At 31.6% G+C, this 22167-nt stretch overlaps 2 protein-coding genes across 21 annotated transcripts in view; one reads left to right on the forward strand and one right to left on the reverse strand.

Annotated features, from left to right (window-relative positions):
* Window positions 1-14681, forward strand: part of LOC131949763 (D-ribitol-5-phosphate cytidylyltransferase) — a 23493-nt gene extending 8812 nt beyond the window's left edge. For 18 of the 20 annotated variants that reach the window (XM_059311695.1, XM_059311683.1, XM_059311688.1 and 15 more), the window contains 5 exons: window positions 2128-2277; window positions 4546-4650; window positions 9484-9529; window positions 10575-10672; window positions 13780-14681. In XM_059311695.1, coding sequence (XP_059167678.1) covers window positions 2128-2277; window positions 4546-4650; window positions 9484-9529; window positions 10575-10672; window positions 13780-14316 — 936 coding nt within the window. In that variant the 3' untranslated portion in view covers window positions 14317-14681. The remainder of the gene's footprint in view (window positions 1-2127; window positions 2278-4545; window positions 4651-9483; window positions 9530-10574; window positions 10673-13779) is intronic. The other 2 variants (XM_059311686.1, XM_059311701.1) reach the window with 2 other exon arrangements.
* The window catches only part of LOC131949760 (coatomer subunit alpha), a 60780-nt gene continuing 52623 nt past the window's right edge, over window positions 14011-22167 (reverse strand). Inside the window, exons 28-32 of the mRNA XM_059311651.1 lie at window positions 20178-20288; window positions 19929-20090; window positions 15957-16069; window positions 15728-15809; window positions 14011-14840 (exon numbers count right to left, since the gene is read on the reverse strand). Of these exons, the coding sequence (XP_059167634.1) occupies window positions 14781-14840; window positions 15728-15809; window positions 15957-16069; window positions 19929-20090; window positions 20178-20288 (528 nt within the window). The 3' untranslated portion in view covers window positions 14011-14780. The remainder of the gene's footprint in view (window positions 14841-15727; window positions 15810-15956; window positions 16070-19928; window positions 20091-20177; window positions 20289-22167) is intronic.

Here is a 22167-nt window from a genome sequence, read left to right on the forward strand (position 1 = left end):
TGTCACACCTAGGTATACGCTGGGTTGGATAGTTGACCTAAGGTGACCGGACAGTGGTGATTGAAGTTGAACAAACCCCCCCCCCCCCCCTAAACCCACCCTGAACTGATCTGTTAAGTACATTTGGGAAAACGCGTAATGATGTACCAAAGTACCATGCCGCCAGAATCATAGCTTTTGAAACATAAAACTGTGAATATTGTTTTTGCAACTACCAGTAAAAAGGTGTGTGAGCAATGCAGTGATCTAACCCATACCTTATCAAATCAATATGTTAAAAATATTCTTTAAAGAACACAAACTGCAGTATCTAATAAGAAAATTAATCATCTGAACTGCACTTTTTTTTTGCCCCAGACATGTAATTTACAGCATCAGTTTGCCTTGCATGTTCGCTTTATTATTACAGTTTTCATCATTGGTTTAGTTATATAATGTTTTTCTATTTCATAGAAAAGCGTGGTTTTATATCAACTCTGATTTCAGAAACTTTCATTATGCTGTAATACTTTAGCATTTATGATGACAATATATTTAATTCTGATTGTAGACAACATATTTTTGTAAAAAGAAATAGTGTTAAGCGACTTTATTACATTTTAAAGTAATTATTGATTTGTTTTGACATTTATAATTAAATGTGTAGACATATACATATTTATATTAAGAGAGTGATTATTTCCCTTATTTCGCTTGACTTAATATCCCAGGAATTTTTATGTAAATTTTTTTTACAAGGTTAACAAAACAGATTGTGTTGCTGTCATTGTTTTTGATTGTAGTGTAAATATATTTTGTTTGTTGTTTTGTTTAGAGTGATACATTTTTTGTTGTTGGCCCACACTGTGTGTTTTTTCTTATTTCTTACGAGTACTGCTTTCAATTTATTTTACCTCATAACAAAGCAATGTATGTGTGATGGGGGGTTTATATACTGTCTCTATACGTTCTGGTCTATGTATCTACATTCTGAATACTGCTATTAACACCGCAAGTATTAAACTTGTGAAGGAGGACAGTAATCACTCTTATTTTATGCAGACACTAATTAACAATGTCAACAACTTCGTTTATGAAATAACAATAACTTTATTAACACACACTTATAGATCATTTGCACAATATCAAAGAATACGTCCATCTTCTACTATAGCTAACCCCCAACTAACTTCACTGCTGCGTCTTACGTCATTGGTACATTGTCCCGTCATGCTCACGTCACACTCACGCCACAAATACTTTATTGAACATGCGCACAATACTCTCGCACCAAATCGTCTATCGTCAAGTTCATACTCTCCTCATTAACCTCTACTTGTCTATTCTAATTCTATATATCAAAACAGATTGTGTTGCTCTCATTGTTTTTTATTGTAGTGTAAATATATTTTGTTTGTTTTTTTGTTTAGAGTGAAAAAAATTTTTTGTCGGCCCACACTGTGTGTTTTTTCTTATTTATTAAGAGTACTACTTTCAATTTATTTTACCTCATAACGAAGCAATGACATACAGCTAGTATGTATATGTGTATATATATATATATATATATATATATATATATATATATATATATATATATATATATATATATATATATATATATATATATATATATATATATATATATATATGATGAAAAAAAATTGAACCCCCCATGAGACAATCCTGGCTACGCAACTGTGACAAGGGTAGGCATGTCTGATGGCGTAACTATTATTATGATCCTCTATGGTTGAGAAAAAATAAGAACTGTTTATTTCCTTGACAGTATATGAGATGACATGAGCCTCCCTAAAAACTCTAAAAATAACACTTATGTTAAAAAATTCTAAAAATATTATGCATTGACATAAAACTAAATATAGCAACAAGATATGAGAGGATCTAAGCATGATGCATACTATCTCTATCATTGACGGATATAAGCACTTCCCTCTTCCACATCCAACAAAACTACACAATTTTAAAATATTTCATTTATATTTTAAAATCCAATAGTTATCTAAGTTTCTGTAAAAACAAAAACAAGGCATTTGTTGTATTCAGAAATTTAGCAAGGTGTTATTAATTATATATTATACACAGGATCTAAACTTTTAAAGCTTATAACTAACATTCTATTTTAAGGCAGCAGGAGTAACAAGACCACTTGTCTCAACAGTAGTTAAAGGTGATACTGATAGTAAGCTATATGAGTCATTAGAGCGATCAAGTTACAGAAACAGTGAAATGCCACAGGGTTTTCAATATTCTGTAGTAGCTTCTGCTTATGAAAAAGTAAATTTTTTTTCTCACTTAATTTCTTATTTAGTACAATTACATAACTGATTATTGATGAGGGATGTGACTTTTCCAATTTTTAGCCAAAATCCAATTTTTCCATTTCAGCTGCAATTTTCTTCAGCTGATTTCATTTTGCCCAATTTTTCTGCAGATTTTCTATTTTTGCAGATCTAGATTCAGAATTTCTGCGAATTTTAGAATTTTTCAGAACGCACAATTTGTAGTCGAAATTTTCCGCTGATATTTTCAGTTACCTTTGTGTTATTGTTTGAGTTTTTTTTTCATTATCCTTTGTGTTTGCATTGGATTTTTGTTTTTACTAATTTTACTGAACTCTGCTTTTTCCTTAAAAAAAACGGCAGAAAGCTTTTGAGCTGACGTAGACTCTATCTATTTGTATTTCTTTGTATTTTTTATTGACAAAAAGAAAAGGTGAATTGATTTGAAAGAATATAAAGCACGAAAGAGAAATGTGCTGTTACATTACATTACTTTTACTTTACCCCACCCACTTTTCATATGTCGTGCTGACCGTGAGGCCTACAACATGAGACAGAGCGAGCTTTTATTAAAACATCTATCTTTAAGGTTGTTATTTTGAGTTTTACAAAAAATATTTTTAAATACCCACCCGATCTACATCTTAATTTCTTAACATGAAATACTTATGCAGTCTTATAATGATGTGGTTACGCGATTGATCTGGTCCTAGAATTAATGGGCTTTTAACTTATTTGAACAATCTTGAACTTACTGCTGCCATCACTGCTAACCCCACTCCCCCTTTAAAAACATTGCTTATTTTTCTTAGAAGGTTAGTTACATCTTATATATATATATATATATATATATATATATATATATATATATATATATATATATATATATATATATATATATAAACATACATATACATATATACATACATATATATATACATATATATACATATATACATATATATACATATATATACATATACTAGCCGTCCCGGCCAGGCCCTGCTCTGGCTTCTGTAAAAAACCTTTCTGTTAAAGACCATTACCTGTGTGTTTAATAATCATCATAAATCCGGCATTGCCCACCCAAACCACAACCAACCGAAACCAAAACAACAAAACGCAAACATAACGCTAACACAATTACAAATACAAACGAAAACAAAAACATCAAACCCAACCACAACCACAAACACCAATACGAACACAAAGAAAAAAAAACGAAACAGCAAACGAAAATAAACCAAATCCAAACGCAAAACCAACCACAAACACAAACCCAAAGAAAAAAAACACAAACAAAAAAGCAAACGAAAACAAACCAAATCCAAACGCAAAACCAACCACAAACACAAATACAAACACAAACCCAAAGAAAAAAAACACAAACGAAAACGAAAACAAGAAAGAGCAAAAACGAACCAAATCAAAACGCAACCACTAACGCAAACCCAACCTAAACACAATGAAAATACAAACGCGAACATAAACGCAAAGTGCTCACAGTCTAGCCTGGGGCAGAATCGCCCGTTTCAGCTTAATAAACAACTATAGTACCCCAACTTATTCATACACTTATACTTATATATACATATATATATACATATATATACATACATATATATACATATATATATATACATATATATATATATATATATAAATATATATATTTATATATATATATATATATATATATATATATATATATATATATATATACATATATATATACATATATATATACATACATATATACATACATATATACATACATATATACATACATATATACATACATATATACATACATATATACATAAATATATATATACATAAATATATATACATAAATATATATACATACATAAATATATATACATACATGTATACATACATACATACATAAATATATACATACATATATATACATACATATATATACATACATATATATATACATATATATACATACATATATATATATATATACATACATATATATATACATATATATATATACATATATATATATATATATACATACATACATACATATATATATATACATACATATATGTGTGTTTGTGTGTGTTTACATTTTTTTTTCTGATTTGATTTAACAGTGTAAAAGACTATTATTAAAAGTTTGGGGAGGATATATTAGAATTGGATTCTTAAAAAATGAGCTGTTATAATTGTTATGGTGTTAAAACTTTACATTATTCCATTTTATACTCTTTGATATCTAACTTTTTTAAAGAGTTCAACGGAAGATTTGAATTTTGGCACAGAATGCTTGCTGCTTGTTATGAAATATACATCTTGTAGAGCTCTCTTGCTTGAAGGTACAGATGAATTATGGAAGGTTTGCCTTGTTTTATGTTTTTATTATTCTTCATTTTCACTTTCTCATATACAGAATATAAAGGAAGTATTGTAATCGTGCACAAAAATCACATGAAATTTTGATAGTTTTCATCATTTTACACCTCAGTACTTCATCATATACGGAATATAGGGGACTTATTTTAATCTGGCAAAAATAATAAAGAAGATTTATCAAAATCTCAGAGTCTGAAAAACTTGACTCTATATTTCTGTCTGTACGTACGTCTGTGTGTGTGTGTCTGTAAACACGATAACTTGAGTACCGTTACAGCTAGGTTGATGAAATTTCATATATAAGTATTATATAAAATTTGTAGTTCTGTATCAACTTTTCAGCGATTTCTGATAACCGGAAGTGGAACTTATTCTACATTCAATTTGTCTAATGCCTATAACTTGAGTACTATTTCAGATAGATAAATGAACTTAAATTTCACATGTAAGTAAAAGATCTAATTCTCTGCCTTCAATCAAATTTTGAGTAATTTCTGTTGACCGAAAGTGGTAATTTACGCTATTTCCGATTTTTCAAAAAACTTATAAAGTACTAAAAAATATTCCGCTCTATTATACACAGATTGTTTGGCGTTCACTTGGTGCGCAGTTCTTTTTTTCTACAAGATTCTATTCTATTTAAAAAAGTTTAAGTAATTAAAAATTGATTTAAAATTGTCTATATCCTGAGTTGCCATCCCCCATAGTGTTATATAAGAATATTCGAGAAAGTTTAGGGGAGATCACTCCCGCTTTATTATTGTTGTATTGTCTATCATCTTGCCACAAAATTAGTGATCTGTAACACCTAAACTAGAGATTAAAAAAACATTGCTCATCATGCTAAATCTTATTGTCAGTAAGCAGGTCCATCAATAAATTAATTATCTGGCTTCCAATGCTAAAATTGTTTTTGAAGAAAAGCAATTTTTTTGTGGAATTTCTCAAGAAGCTCAATTTAGAGTGTGACAGACGATCATCTCAGCATGAAGCTGCTATAATATATAACTATGACAATTATTTTAAAATATATCGATTACATTTTTCAAAATTTACTCAGTGAAAATCATAATGGTAAATATTTTTTGATCAGTGGCTCCATATTTATTATCATAATTATGTATTATATTTATTTTTGTACTAAGCAAATTAAAAACTTTTAGTTTATAAAGTTATTGGTTAAGCAATGAAACAAAGATTTAGTTTTTCTGAATTTATTAGGAAATTTGCTTTTCCCGTTTGAGGAAAATGAAACAATTTCCCCCCAGAAACAATTTTCCTTCAACTAACTATTTTTGTAAGTAAAGTGGGAGTGATTTCCCCTAAAATTTCTTTTATATTCTTATATAACAATGAGGTTTGGGATAGTACTTCCAGTGCAACTGGGCTATAGAAATACGAAAGTTTGAGAGAAACAAAAGAATTCCACTCAAAATGAATGCAAACAATGTATGTTTAATAGAGCAGAAAATTAGTACTTTATAAGGGAGGCATTAATACATTTTTTATGTTAAATATCTAGTTAAGTCACATTTTGTGTCACATTGCATTGTAATTTGAGTCTTGACCTATTTGAAAAGTGTAGAAAATGGTCAAAATTTTGCTAGAAAATTTCCGCACTTGGTAGACCATAGACAGAATGAGGAATCAAGTTAAATAAAAGCCAGAAATTATCAAAAAAGCGATAGTAGTTCAAGCATAAGATGAATTACTTGTATTTGAAATTTAGTCTAGCTAACTGAAATAGTATTCAAGTGTACCCACAGAAATAAAGTGTCTCTTCCAGTTAACGGAAATAGTTCAAAAGTTGATAGAAATTTTTGCAAGGGAGGTTGAGCATGGCCCTGTCCACTCCTGATGACGTATTGTGACGTACGGCTTTGTTTTGCTTGTACCATCTCTAGGTGGACCCTTAGATCTTTGTCTTAATGATATATGGGGCAACTATTTTGTTTTCTGGTGTACCAGTCAGCATTTATTTCCTGCTGGGGTAGATGTTGAAATAACTTTTGCAAGCCATTTTTCTGTGTCTGTTGCTGTCCTTGGGTTTGATGGAGGGTATGCCGCCACGTCTTTTCCTCTGTTGGGTTGAAGAACTTTCAGCTGTTTCATGTCCTAATGGTCAGCTGCTATTACACTTTTTGCTGAACCCCTGCTCTAGCTGTCCAAAGTGTTTTATAACCTCCCCTTTCAGTTTCACTGCCTATAATTTTCTGGAGTTACCAGTTCTGTCAGCCATGACTTACAGTCTCTATCAATCAGAACTGTTCTACACTTTTGGCATGAAAAGTTTTCTTCTTATCCTATTTTCTGAGCCCTTCTTTAAAAAATATCAACCACCATATCCATATGTGTCTTCCCTACAGTTCTCTGTGCTATTAATTTAATGCTTGGAGTCTGCACCTAACTTCTGCCTTTTAGATCTCCCTTCCTAGTACATTTCTTCTCCTCAATCATTTGTTCCAACTCCTTCAATTTTAGCATCTTATCTGATTGAAGTTTCACCTTAGCTTGCACTCTGTCTGCAGCTCTCTCATCTCTTTTAATTTGTTGCTTTGCCTTAGTAGAGTCTGCTTCTTCCAATTTAGATTCAGACAATTCCAACAGCCCATTTCCCTTCATATTACATTTTTTTTTACATATAACTTTTGAGTACTTTGGTACTTAAGCTGACCTCTAACTATCTATATATATAATTCTCCTCTTCGAGCCGTTAGAAAACAAGCTGCAAACGCTCTCCCTACCTCCCCACCCCTACATGGTTTTAGTGAGCTGTGTTCACTCTAAATGTTTACAAGCAGAGCCAACGATTTTAAACGTAGGGGGGGGGGGGAGGGGGGGGTGGTTATGGTCCTTAACGAGCTACTTATAGTGTTTTAAAGAAATATTTTCAGTGTCAGCGTTGGTACTGTCGAATTCACAAATTATGAATTATTGAAAATTAGAAACAACTAAATAGCGGCGTATGTTATGCCGCGGGCCGGCTCGTTTATTTTAATTTGTATCTTAATATTTGCCCCATACCTCACCATACATGGAATCTAAAATGGCATTTGTCTTCATACATTTAAGATTAGCTTATCAATTACAAATTAGACCTCTCATTAACTGCCTCCAGTTTAGGTAAAAATTACATCTGTAGTTTTCAATAAATAGGTATATCATCATAGGTGTCATCCTATATAATAATTGGCTTATTCAGTTTGTCAAGTAACTTAAATCATTTTAAATAGTGCTTAATTCAGAAACTTAAGTTTCTTTGATACATATATGTCTAAAAATGTATGCCTTTTTAAATTCTTAACTTGCTTTTTACATTTTTTTAAAATCAACAGATTTGTTTTTGTTTATTATTTTTTACTTAATTTTATAATTAAAATTCTATGCATATTATAAATCTGCTGAAACGCCCCAAAATTTCATAGTGTTCAGATAAACAGTGTCAAATTGCAGTCTTCTTTTATTTTGATATACCGTATATAGGGAAGAACCAAATCGTGCCCTACTGAGGTGCCACCCCTGCGAATTTGAAACAGTTTTTTTCGCAGGAACCTCCCCAGGAGTATTCTCAACAACTTCCCAAAGTTTCATGCCGATTGGATGAAAGGTGTAGTAATGCATAAAAGACAAATATAACCTGTCAGTATTAAGAAGTGTTGTGATTTTTAGCATAAATCTGATTATTCCATATGAATATGAGCTACAATTTTCCTATGATAATTTCAATTTCTCCTAATTATTTAAAAAAGATTTTCTATTTTTGCAGACTGTTGCTAATTTTAAACTTTTGAAAACTTTGGGAAAAATTTAAAATGAAATGTCAGTTCGGAGTTTCTAGTGCAAATTTTCAGCTGATATTTTCAGTTAAGTTTTTAGCAAAAATATTTGGGAAAGTAATCTAAAATGTTGTATACCTTCAAACCTGGTTTCTTTACCGTTAAACTTGCATGCATTTTAGTCTAGGTTTAGCCTAATTTATCTGCTAGTATTTTAACTCACCATGTTTTTAAAGCTACTACAACTGCAGTTTCTCTCTCTCTGTCTTTATTTAATTTTGCAACTCAACTAATATTTAAGTACATGCAAAAGGCAACTATTGGGACTAGACTAACCCTTATCCTTCTTGTAGTAATGGTGGCTCTTTTCCAATGTTTGTTTTTCATCTTTAAAACAATTAGGTTGTTGGGTCAAAGAATTGCACACCAAGTGAACGCCAAATAAAATGTGTATAATAGTGCGGAATATTATTAGTACTTTATAAATACACATGTGTTTTATGAGAAATCAGAAATAGCCTAAATTACTACTTCCGTTCGATGGAAGTTACTCAAAATTTGATAGAAGGCAGAGAATTAGATCTTTTACTTATATGTGAAATTTCATTTATCTATCTGAAATAGTACTCAAGTTATAGGCTTTTGAAAAATTGAAAGTAGAAAAAGTTCCACCTCCGGAAATCGCTGGAAAGTTGATACGGATCTACAAATTTGATATAATACTTATATATAAAATTTTAACAACCTAGCTGCAACGGTACTCAAGTTATCATGTTTACACACACACACATACACACACACAGACATACGGACAAGATCGCAGAACTATGTTTTTCCGACTCAGGGAGGTACGTTTTGCACGATTACAATATTTCATACTTTGTATAAAGTAAAAAACATACAATTTTTCCAATGTTTGTTTTGCATCTTTAAAACAATTAGGTTGTTGGGTCAAACCAGGGTTTTTCCTGGTCACCAATCTTTTTTCTTTCTAGTCTTACAGAAACAATGAAAGTTTAAGCATATTTTTTTAATTATAGGTGACGTACAAACAAGATCTTTTTACACTAGAGTCTGTGCTAAAAGGTATACCATATGTTCTTTTTGTGTGTTTTGTCAATGAATGCAATCAATGCTTCATTCATATCATTTATGATGTCCACACTGAGGGAAATGTTCAGAAATGGAATACAGTGGTACCTCGACATACAAGTGTCCTGACATGCATGATTTTTTAGATACAAGCTGTCGATCAAGCTAAAATTTGCTCTGGCATAATAGGAAAATTTAAGATGTGAAACTGAATTAGCGGGTTTAACAGTTTGTGGAAATAAAACTTACCAAAAAAGTTTCAACTGATAGTGCATTGGAGCTATTTAATGACTCTTACTTAGCTCATTTCCGATTTATTCTGAAAGGGAGGGAAAAAAACCCTCTTTGGACAAGATTATTTTAACAACCTGCGTGGAAAAGTGGGGAAAGTAAGGAAAAAAGCAAAGGCCAGCAAAGAGAAAAGCAGTGGTTTAAGTTTAGGGATATAAAAGTATAAATATAATGAGTATGTGAATTAAAGTGACTGAAGCAGCTTAGTATTACTATTAGCAGTGAGTAAGTGAACGAAGTGAAGATCCACCACTTATCTCCTCCACTCCACACTCGACACACACCTCTACCAGCATCATTGTCACCATGCTTTATAAAACCAGTTTATTTCTTAGCATTATCCCTCATCATGTGATTAAACAATACTTTTCATGTATAAGTACACTTTTCTGTTTAAAAAACGACAACAACTACTTGGTAGGCATTTTGTGGGCAGGAACAGATTAATGGAAATTCAATAGAGAAAATAGCTTTGATATACTAGCTATTTGACATACGAGCAATGCTACGAAGAAATTCAACACATATCTCTAGGTACCACTCTAGGTACCTCTGTACTTTTTTAGATGGGGTTGGAGGTTGAATTGGGTTCTTGTTGATGAGTTTAACATTAAAATGACCGCATAGGCCTATTTAATAAAAATCTGTCACATCACACCAACAAAACGTCACAATTTTTTTCTTTTCACTGCCATACATTCCAATGTAATTTTTAAATGGCTTCTAAATGTATACTTTTTTTTTTCAGAGAAGTTAACTTCAGTGTCTATCCTTAATAAATCTGCAAAAGATCTTCAAAGATTTGAAGATGAAATCAAACAAAAATTGAAAAGTTACCAATTAAAGGTCAGTAAACATTTGTGTGGATATAAATTTTTAAATTAAGTCATTGATACTAGTAACCTGTGTCCCTTGTGATGGTGGTCATGGGGTGCTCAGGGGGCTCATTTTCAATACTAACAGCTAACAAGTAAGGCCCAGTCACAACATCAGTTAATTTGGCTGTCTGAGGAGATGAAGTAAATATTGCTGCAGAAACACTGCAAAAGATTTTTCATGATCAATGCAATTAATAGTGGTGAGTTTCACTCTATTAACTGCTAAATTATAACGCAGAGTGTTGAATTCTGATTCGTGCCGGATCTATTCTGTCAAAATCCTGCTTACTTGTCTCTTAGCTCTGAGTCAAGGGCATTCCTCATCCTATTCATGAGGAACCTATAAAAACTTTCCCAGGTACTGAGAGCAGAGTTGATTCCCTTTTAGTTGTTACAGTTCCTGAGGTCACCTTATCAAGTGTCAAAGTGCTGTAAAAAATGCTGCTTTTGCCAGTTTTTGTAGTAGCTTTTTACTTCATAGTTTTAGTTTCTATAATGAAAAGTGCACATATAATAATAAGCTTGGTACCATTAAAAAGAAGTTGATTTTAAGCCCTCTAAATATGCATAATTTTTATAGTTGTTGATATTACATAATATATCTCATTTACCAATTGAAAACTATCACCGAGATGATTTTTCACCGGCAATGGAATAATGTATTTTGACCCCTCTCTGGCTTTTCTAAATTGTTGTTAGTAAGTTTTAGAAGCTTGATGGTTCAGTAAAAAAATAAAAACATGTATCATTAAAGCTATTACTCCGTTCAATGATTAGACTTCCACGTAATTTTTCAGCTTTGTCCGATGAACTAAACTGGTTAAAAGTATATATTTTCTATATATAAGAGATGCCTGGAAGAAAATCTGGTGAAGAATGACTGTTAATATACTAAGGGTGAGAATGCAAGACAAGCATGATTATCTATTTAAACTACGTAGGCCTACTTGTATTTAATAAGCAAGTGTGTTTTGGTGTAGCTCTACCATATTGCAATAATTGTAGAACCAGCTATGTATAAATACATATTAATAACATAAAGATCCATCGACTGAGGCTTTTTAAATAAATGCTCTTACTTTTAAATGTACTACTACAAGTGGTTCTAATAATTATTTCAACAAAAAATATTTTCTTTATACTTTATGTGACCCTAGCACTGTTCCAGTCACCATTGGATCGTATGTAAATTAGTCACAGATACAAAGACTGTTTAGCCAACCTGTTAAGAGCTATGGTTATTCTTTCTTTCTATGTACCCAGATCTACTGTAGGTGTCATAATTTTTTTTTTTAAACTTTTTAAATAGACTCATTTCAGACAGATTGTGAACCCCTGCTCTCTTCTGATTAAACGTGTTTCAAACATACTTGTTATAGGCATATATGTTACTTAAATTCAAAGAATTTTGATACACGTATCAAGCATGCTCTTTCATCAGACATTTTTTGGTGATGTCTTATAAATGTACAAAATTTGCATTTTTTACTTCCCTTATTAATTTTACTAAAATGTGAGAAAAGCCAATTTCAATGCAATTAATTTAAATGATGTACTTATTTTTGAGCTTTGAAAAAAAATTGAGTCTTTTCTCTGTGTATGTGTTTGTGTTAAGTTCAAAAGATGGTGTTTGTGACATACTTTTATAGATATAAACTCAAAAACATGGCACCTTTTAGGGTTTTGAAAAAAAAAGAGTTAAAAACCAACTTTTTAAACCGTCACAACTTTTTTACTACTTGAGATATATGAACAAATTTAGTGCCCAATATCTTAGAATCATAGTTCTTGACATAGCAACTTTCAAAAAAGATCTGGGACCATTTTAAAATATCAGTTTGACACCCCTACTTCCAGTCGATTGGTATTTTCTTCTCCCTTATCTCTCAAAGAGTGGGTGTAACATCTCTATTGATGCTTACAGATCTGCTTTTAATGCTTCTGCTGGGATGTCATTAGGTCCAGCTGCCTTTCCATTCTTCATCTGGGAGATGGCCTTCATAATCTCTTCTGCCGTGAGTAGTTCTGAATCAGACAATACAGTCCAGTGTTTGATGTCATCCATCCAGTGATGACTTAGCTTACTCCCTCCTTGCATTGTTTTGGATAGGCCATTGCTTCAAGCGACATGCCCTTACCACCTCAGCTATCTTGTTTAGACTATGCTCAGTTTATTCTAAAAGAGACCACTTGTATTAGTGATTCTTTTACATACTTTATTATTAGGTTTGTGATCACTTGTTTCTTTGGATTATAATCCACCATTATTTTCAAACCTTTCTATAAACCATGCATAGTATATCAGATTAGTATAAAGTTTTTAAATTATTGTATTGATTTAAAAAAATTAAAAGAATAAAAGTTAAGTGTCGATAAGTGTATGCGGTACTATATGTTTACAAAAAGAAGGAAATTGTTTGTGGATGTAGTTATCACATAAGTTCACGTTATTTATCAATTGAAGATCATGAAAATCATCTATTTTAATTTAATTAGAAGTACTGCAAAGTCAGCAAGATGGCGGCGTCTCGCCGATCGCGCGATAGCATTAATTTTTGAACTCGAAAAATATATAATAAGTTCAAGAATAATATTTTTTACAGATTATGATTAATTCATCATTTCTTTTGATAAAAAATAATATTGTGCTTGAAATAAAACATTTTTTTACCATTTTAATGATCTCAAAGTCATATGACAAAAATGAGGCATAAACCAATCAATCGCTTGTTGAGCGTTAACGGTGCCGTTTTGACAGGGCCGATTTGTCCCGGGCCGTTTTGACAGGGCACCCATATGATTATATATAAGTATATATTTGTAGGCTTACACCACTGCTGCACTGATTGACTGCTTATATATATTCGATTATATATAGGTCTACATATTTGATATGTATAGGTAAAGATTTGTAATACCAGCCCATAACAGGTGTCACTGCCTAGAAGCACTCATAATATGGGCTATAGATCTAGTTGCTAAGCGCAGTGAATTAAAATATTTAAAACATAAAAAGCAATTCTTATGGAATGAATTATTATCTTTATCTGCCTGAATCTTCTTTTCACTCATCAGCTTTCAGATTGTGAAAAAACTCCAGCAAACACCTATGTTGTATATACTGATCCAACAAATATTAATTTAGTTGAGATAACATCCACAGTAGCAAAAGGCTACATTAGATCATCCTCACCTGTAAAACTTAGATTGCTTATGGTGATGGTGTTTGTATTTGATCAACAACCTGATGCTACGTTTAAACGCTCAGATCAACAATCAAGCAATGAAAGTTTTGAAAATCAAAAGAAAAGTGAAGATCAGTTTAATTGTTTTCCACAGCCAGTTTTAGACTGGCAATACTGTCTACAAAAAACAGTTAAAGCAATAAAAAGACAGCTAGACATGATATACAAAATAAATCCCATAATAGTCGGTGTAATCTGCAAGGTGAGTATCTGTAGATTAAACACTAATAAAATACAAATAAACAAATCAAGGTTTCATTTTTTTAGTACTGGAATAAGCTCTATCCTTTTTGGCACGGAGTATATAGAATTAGAATCTTATTTATATTACTATGTACTAAAAGGACTATTCGTTTTCAATATATAGTCTTTTCAAAGATAATTTTAACATTTCAAATTTATTTTTCAGAATGACTCTGATGTATCAGGTCAGCTTATTGAGATAGTATGGCAGAGAAGTTTAAGCCTTGATGAACAAATGCTTAGTTTTTTAAAATGAAAAACAATCAATAATAGTTTACATCTTGATGCTGGTGCATAATGTAGATTTGCATTGTTAATTGTTTTTTTTTAACCTTATACTTTGCTGAATTTTCAACTCTTTTCTTTTTTTAAATATTAAGTATGTAATAAATTTTATGTAATATCTATTAATAAACACATTTTTAAATATTAAGTATGTAATAAATTGTATGTAATATCTATTAATAAACACATTCAATTGATACATAGCATTTATGATTTATTAAGTTTTTAAAATACCTTTTTAATGCTTACATTTTAAATTATCAATTGGAAAAAGAAAAGAAAAATATTGAATCAGAATAATAACTAGCGGAACTGAATCTGACTGATGCGGAGTCCTATGCAATCCTTACCAATCTCTGTCACCTAGAAAAGAAAAAAAAAATTTCTACAGGATATACATCTAATTAATAATTTGTAGGTAAAAATGAAACTATACTGTACTATACATTAAATTATGGCATTCAGTTAATCTTTTTTTTTGCCAGTACATTTTTTTCCAAGCTCTGTATCAGTGGTTCTTAAACAAGGTTTGATCAAACTAAGGTTAATAACAAATGGTTTAGAGCAATTTAGAACAACTTATCCTGCTTCATTTATTTCATCAATATATTTAAGGGAAGGACTTCATTTTTTAGTTTTGAAAAATTAGTACCTCATAGAATGGGAAAAGACAGGACAAATTCAAATAGAACAAGAATCGCAACAATAAAAATTGGCGGAGATGCCATACAACTACAGCAATCATGGAATGACAAAGGATCAAAAACAAGAAAGGACTCAAAAATACCAGGTGCAGTGAAATTGAAAACTACATACAAATTATTGGCATGTCTTAGAAATGGAAAAAAACTAGCTAAGAACAGAAAGAAATAAAAGGACGTTTGAAATGGCCTTTGCTCCACTGGGAGCTGAAAAAGGCCAAGAATAAATATCAAAACAACTAAAAAAAATTATTACTTATCCACCATTCATTTACAGCCATCATATTAAATACTTACTGATTATGGCGACCACATTTTTAAACTGATGAGCAGTTCTGATTCTACATAGTTACTATGACACTTAAATTTTCATAGAAATTAGGAGTGATCCGGAAAAAAGAAAGATTTAAATCTATTCTGAGCAATATTTGCATACCCATATTCATGTTTTGCAATTACAGAAATAGTTCATGAATTCAAAAACCAATTATGTTGAAACAAAATCCAATAAGTAATAGAAATGAAAAAATGATTTATTGAATTGTATACCTTTGTCACTCTACACACTTGGCCCTTGTATTCTGGGCAATAGCAAGCACCACTAAGAGGACATTTAACAACTGGTTTACCTCTGAAAACAAAAAAAAAGCTCAGTTTTTTTATGAGATATTATTATGCAGTTTAATTTTTGTTTAAAAAAAAAGAAACCATGTTTTGTGCAATAGATTTAAAAATTCAAAGGAATATACCATTTAAATTTAAAAAATAATTAACTTACCTATAGATAGGAACAAAAGATGCTGCACAAATATCAAATGGATTGTGTTGATCATATTTTAAATCTTGTTCATCAGCTGGATTCTTTTCACAGGCAGCTAAGATCTTCCGGGTCTAATGCAATTTATTTACAAATATTATTTATAAACTTATAAATGTTTTTAAATTAAATTTTAAAAAAAGCCAAATTATATGGTGAAAAAAAAATGTGTGCTGTGTATGATTTAGGCTTTACATTCACTGTATGGGTTTAATCCACCAATTTTCATGTCTAAATATATCCATAGTCAAACTATTTGGCCTGATATATTGAGCCTCAATTATGCCTCATTTACCCAAGGTACAAAATGGATTATCTGTCTTAAATACTAATAATTACAGACAGTTAAAAATTAGTGAGGTAAGTAGGTCAGGCATAGTGCTGACCACACTGTCCTTTTATATGCTGAGGTAATAGAAACAGATGAGCTCGACTTCACCTGCTCCATGGACCGTTAGGTTGAAAAAGGGAACTGGCTTACTATAGTGTTAGTAGGTCATTAGTAGAAAACACCACATGACAAAAAAAAGAACAAAAAACAATTATTAAATGAACTTTTAAACTATCAAAAGAACTTTTACTTTCAGCATATGGTTTCTAAAGTAAACTGTTAAATCAAGGGACTATATTCTGAAAGTTTTAGCATTGTAAAGATTATTATGATTTTCTTGTAGAGAGTAAAATGGTGAATGTGTATAAATCTGGGTGGTGTCTTTAGTAACAAATTTATAAACTGTAAAAGCATTATGATTTTTAATAACAATCCGACTTCACAATAGTGAATAAGTAAAAGTACAAAAGATAATTTACAACTCAAATTTTGATACATGATTTATTTTAATACCTATTAGAAAATTAATCATAAAAGAAATGTAGGCACATTGTTTTGTTTTGTGGCTTTTTTTGTTGTCTGTCAGCTTACCCAGACCACAGTGTATATTGTTGAAGTTTTGCTTAAACAGCAATCTTTGTACTGTGTCAGCTTATTGGCTGGATCCTATGCTTTGTGATGTAATGAGGGTGATACATGTGGGCCGTAAAGGTGGCTGAACTATGTTGCGACGAGTTGAGGACAACAAATCATATTACAGAGGAGTGGAAAGTGAGGGTGAGGATAATCGTCCTTCACTAGCTACGGATAGTGTTTTGTAGCAAAATATTTTCAGTCACAGCATTGGTAGTGTCGAAGTCACCAATCATGAATTACAGAAAAATAGGAATTAAACTAAATAGTGGCGTATGCTTAATTCTATTATATGGGCCTATCGGAATTAAAACCTAAATACCAGACTAAATATTATTATAAGTGTGTTACCTACCATACAAATACAACCAACCCACATATCTCAAATATCTATGGATCAATAAAACCTGTATGAGCCATATAACTGGTTGGTGACCTGCTTACCAGCAATATAGCTGACAGAAAATTAGTTTTATAATGCATTCAACTTTTGAATGGGCAACAAAATCTTCGATGGAAGCTGCCATTATTATTATAAAAAGTAAATAAATTATGTGACGTCATTATAAGTAAAGCCATTGTTCTGAACTTTTATAATTAATGTGGTTTATATACCAATGAATATATCAATAAATTAATTAACGTCTTTAAATTAATTTGTGATTAACAGTTTGGTCTAAAAGAACATTGTTCTCTACCTAATTACGTATTTTACAGCTCTACACATAGTGCAGATTCTCTCCTGTAACCAAACAGAGAAACAAAAAAACAAAACAATAAACATTCAAATATATAAAAAAAAAACTTGAGTTTTAGTAGTATATAGATATTGTACATAGAGAAAAAATCAAATCACAGCCAAGGCGCTACCCATGCGAATTTTTTTAAAATTTTTTCGCAGAAACCTCCCAAGGGGTATTCTCATACACATAGCTGGAAAAAACATAAAAAATAAACCGGGAGTGATCTCCCCAAAACTTTCTCGGATATTCTTATATAAAACTACGAGGGATGGTAACTCAGGACATAATAGAATGGAATCTCGTAAAAAAAAAGAATTGCACACCAAGTGAACGCCTAATAAAATGTGCATAATAGTGCGGGATATTATTAGTACTTTATAAATTTACGTGCGTTTTTTGAGAAATCAGAAATAGCGTAAATTAGTACTTCCGGTCAACGGAAATTACTCAAAATTTGACAGAAGGTAGAGAATTAAATCTTTTACTTACATGTGAAATTTCATTTATCTATCTGAAATAGTACTAAAGTTATAGGCTTTTGAAAAAGTCAAAGTAGAAAAAGTACCACTTCCGATTATCGGAAATCGCTCAAAAATTGATACGGATCTACAATTTTGATAAAATACTTATATATGAAATTTCATCAACCTAGCTGTAACAGTACTCAAGTTATCGTGTCTACACACAGACACACACAGACAAGATTGCAAAATTATGTTTTTCCGTATCAGTGAGGTGTAAAACGTCGAGATTTGTAAAAATCTCGATTTTTTTTTTTGCACGATTACAATACTTTAGACTTCGTATATACGAGAAAGTAAAAAGGAAGATTTGGTGGCACTACTTTAGGCTATTTTTGCCCCTTTTTACCTTCTCGTATACAGAGTATAGAGGAAGTATTGTAATCGTGCACACAAAAAAATCATGTGAAATTTTGAAACTTTTCACCATTTTACACCGCAGTACTTCATCACATACAGAGTATAGGGGACTCACTTTAATCAGGCAAAAATTATAAATCCAATTTTATCAAAATTTTGGAGTTTTATGCGTATTTGAGTCGGAAAAACTGGGTTTTGCAATTCTGTCCGTGCGTGTGTATGTCTGTGAACATGATAACTTGAGAACCGTTACAACTAGGTTGATGACATTTCATATATAGGTATAATATCAAATTTGTAGATCTGTTTCAACTTTTCAGAGATTTCCAATAAACGGAAGTGGGACTTCTACGTTTAGTTTTTCAAAAGCCCATAACTTGAGTACTGTTTCAGTTAGATAAGCGAAATTTCATATAGAAGTAAAAGGTCTAATTTTCTGCTTTCTGTCAAGTTTTGAGTAATTTCCGTTGACCAGAAGTAGTAATTTACGCTATTTCCGATTTCTAAAAAAAAAACGCTTATGAATGAATAAAGCTAATAATATTTCGTACTATTATACACAGATTGTTTGGCGTTACTTTTTTTCTACGAGATTCTTTTCTATTTAAAAAGTTTTAAGTAATTAAAAATTGATTAGAAATCATGTCTATATCCCGAATTGCCATCCCCCGTAATGCTATATAAGAATATTCGAGAAAGTTTAGGGGAGATCACTCCCGCTTTATTTCCACTGCATTACTCATGGTCATTTGTCGATAAAAAAAACCAATCCCCTCCATGATTTCGTTGATGGAAGACAATGAAGCTTGCTGGTAAGATAAGGATGTGTTAGTGGTAGTGTTGTACACATTTTATTGGTTTAGTATAAAGAGCCTTAATTTTTTTTCTATAAAAAAGTATGCAGGTGGATTATATTCACACGAGCTGACCCGCAACGTAGCATACGCCGCCATCTAGTTGTTTTATTTTCTGCTTATCGGCAATTCATAATTTGTGAATTCGATACCTTCCCAGTGAAAGCAGTCGCTTACAGACAAAAATGCAGATATTGTTACCCCCCCTTCGTTTCAAATAGTTTAATACTAAATTATCCGTCCCTAATAGCAGTCACTAACTCAATCCAGCTCTACGATTGTAAACATTCGTTATGAACCAAAGCTCATCAGATTGGTGAGGGTGGTAACAATATGCATGGAGGGCGAGGGAGTAATGGTATGCGTATACGTCTTGTCCCGCATGGTCCCCATGTAGAGAATTATATATATAGAGGGTACAAGGCTGGTATGGTAAATCCAGACGTACAGTGAAGGTTAATAATTTTTTGGAGAAAAAAATTGATTAATACCTGTTGTGCTATGTCTGGTTTAGGTCCAAGTTCCAGAAGTCGTCTAGCAAAAGAAGCAGCTGTTTTGTAGTTTTTTAACTTAAAAAATAAGTTTAGGGCTGTTCTTAGAGTAAGTATAAGATGAACAGGCTGCAGGTTACAGTGCGTAAAATAAGCTGCCATCTGGTGGGGGAAAAAATAATTCTTGCAAATCTTGTAGAGGATTGTTAAATAGAACTATTTTAGAAAAACAATCATTCCCTTATTTACCTCACATTGCCTTTTCTGCTCTTCTAGTGTGGATTTTGGCAGCTCCTTTCTTGCATTTTCCATACTCAAGCCAACAATGTATTCTCTACATATTTCAATGAGTTGCTGAGCCTAAATTTCAAAAAGCATTAATAAAAAGAGATTTACCTTTTTTTTTATTTTCAAAAGCATCAAATTTTTACTTCCTTTGCAAATTTAAAATTTATTAAACTTAAACATTTAGATCTAGGTAAATGTTTTTGTCGTTGAAGATTAATTCAAAACAATCAACAACCATACAATAAAAATGTGGTTTTATAAACCATTTTCAAAGTGTTTATTCTACACTTTGTTTAAAACTGTAGACTAAATTGTGAAATAGTAATACTGAACAAACTGTATTATTACTCATAAAATACACCAACTTAGAATGGCAATATTCAAACATCTGTTTATCATTTTAAAGAGCATACAGCAGAAAAAATTAGTGCAGCATTAAAACAAAATGGCAAACCTAACTAGATAAAACAAGTCTTAAGGCTAAAACTTTTATATCTATGGGGTCATCCATTTATGATGTCCACAATTTTTTAAAAATATTTTAGACCCCCCCCCCCCCCCCCCAGACATCCACAAAAATGTAATAGACCACTCTAAACTTACTACCAATATACTCTTTCAATACTGTGTGCATATTTACTGATAGCCTACATGGGTTTTATGTTTGGCCTATCTAGCCAGTAGATGATGTGCATGCCCATAGTGCTATAATTACTTTGTTTTTCTTGTTATCTAAATGTAGTGATTTTAATAGACTATTAAAATAGTTTTTTTATTTTATACTTAACTAACTTATAGACTAGAACTCGCTACTAGATAAACTATAACTACACTATGAACCCTCAACCCCTGACGACCCGTCTGAAGTGCAATTACTCGACCACATTATACAGATAGCTTTGTCAGAAGAATAAGGCTTAAAGTATAATTTGATCCAATTGCGCAGCTATGAATAACGTATACTGTTGTATTTCTCCCTCAATTGGTTATGTAAGTAGTTTATAAAATTAAGAAAAAAATGCTTTTTTAAAATTATTTTTTACAGTTTTAAGAGGTATGCTAGGCTTGATGTCATTTTAAGTGTTGGGTCCTGGTTTTTTAGTGAAGATTTGTAATGTTGGCCAGGCATAGGAGATAAAAATAGTTTAAAATCTTGAGGTTGCTGATGATATGGATGATCTCAGTGTAGAATATAAATCCTTTAATTACACAATGAGATTGGTTTTTTTTTACACAGGTATTGTCATCTTAACTTTAATTTTTACATGCAGGATATGAGTTTTATGTTGGTTTACGTTGTTTGTTAAACTCAACATGTGGACATCCACATAAGCCCCTCTCCAGTCCACAAAAGTAGATATTTTCAGAAATCCCCCCTCCCCTTTCAGTGTGGACGTCATTAATGGATGACCATATATATATATATATACATATACATATAATTATACATGCTATCGTCAAAGCCCGAAGTCGGCCAATATCGCCTCCCATTAACCAGCCATGTCCGAAACTTTAATTCATTTTGGCCTTTGGCCGGCCAGTCAGCGGACTGGCCATGGTGGACCGGCCAGTCCGAATTAGAAGATCATCTGGCTAGGGACGACCGGTCAAAGTCTGAATTTGAAGACCATGAGCAGATTTTGCTTTTTTTATACTGTAACGTTTATAAAAATTAAGTCTTTGTTGATTACTATTTAGAATTACATTGTTATTTTTACTCTTGCAGCGATTTGTTGCGCACTTTTGCAGTAAATGTAGCCTTGGCCGACGGTCAATGATTGTAAAGATGCGATAGTTCGTAGTGATTTTCCTCAGTGCCAATGGGCGACAATGAGAGCAGTTTTTCGTGAAGAATTGAAAACTCACTTCTTGCATATAGTTGTTTAAATACACCATGTTCAGTTCCTAGCTTGTAGAAAGCGCCCTCGACGTGCATGACAACTGCAATGAC

Source organism: Physella acuta, unplaced genomic scaffold (assembly GCF_028476545.2).
Source record: "Physella acuta isolate Inbredline_101_S28 unplaced genomic scaffold, ASM2847654v3 ptg000713l, whole genome shotgun sequence".
NCBI classification, from domain to species: domain Eukaryota; kingdom Metazoa; phylum Mollusca; class Gastropoda; family Physidae; genus Physella; species Physella acuta.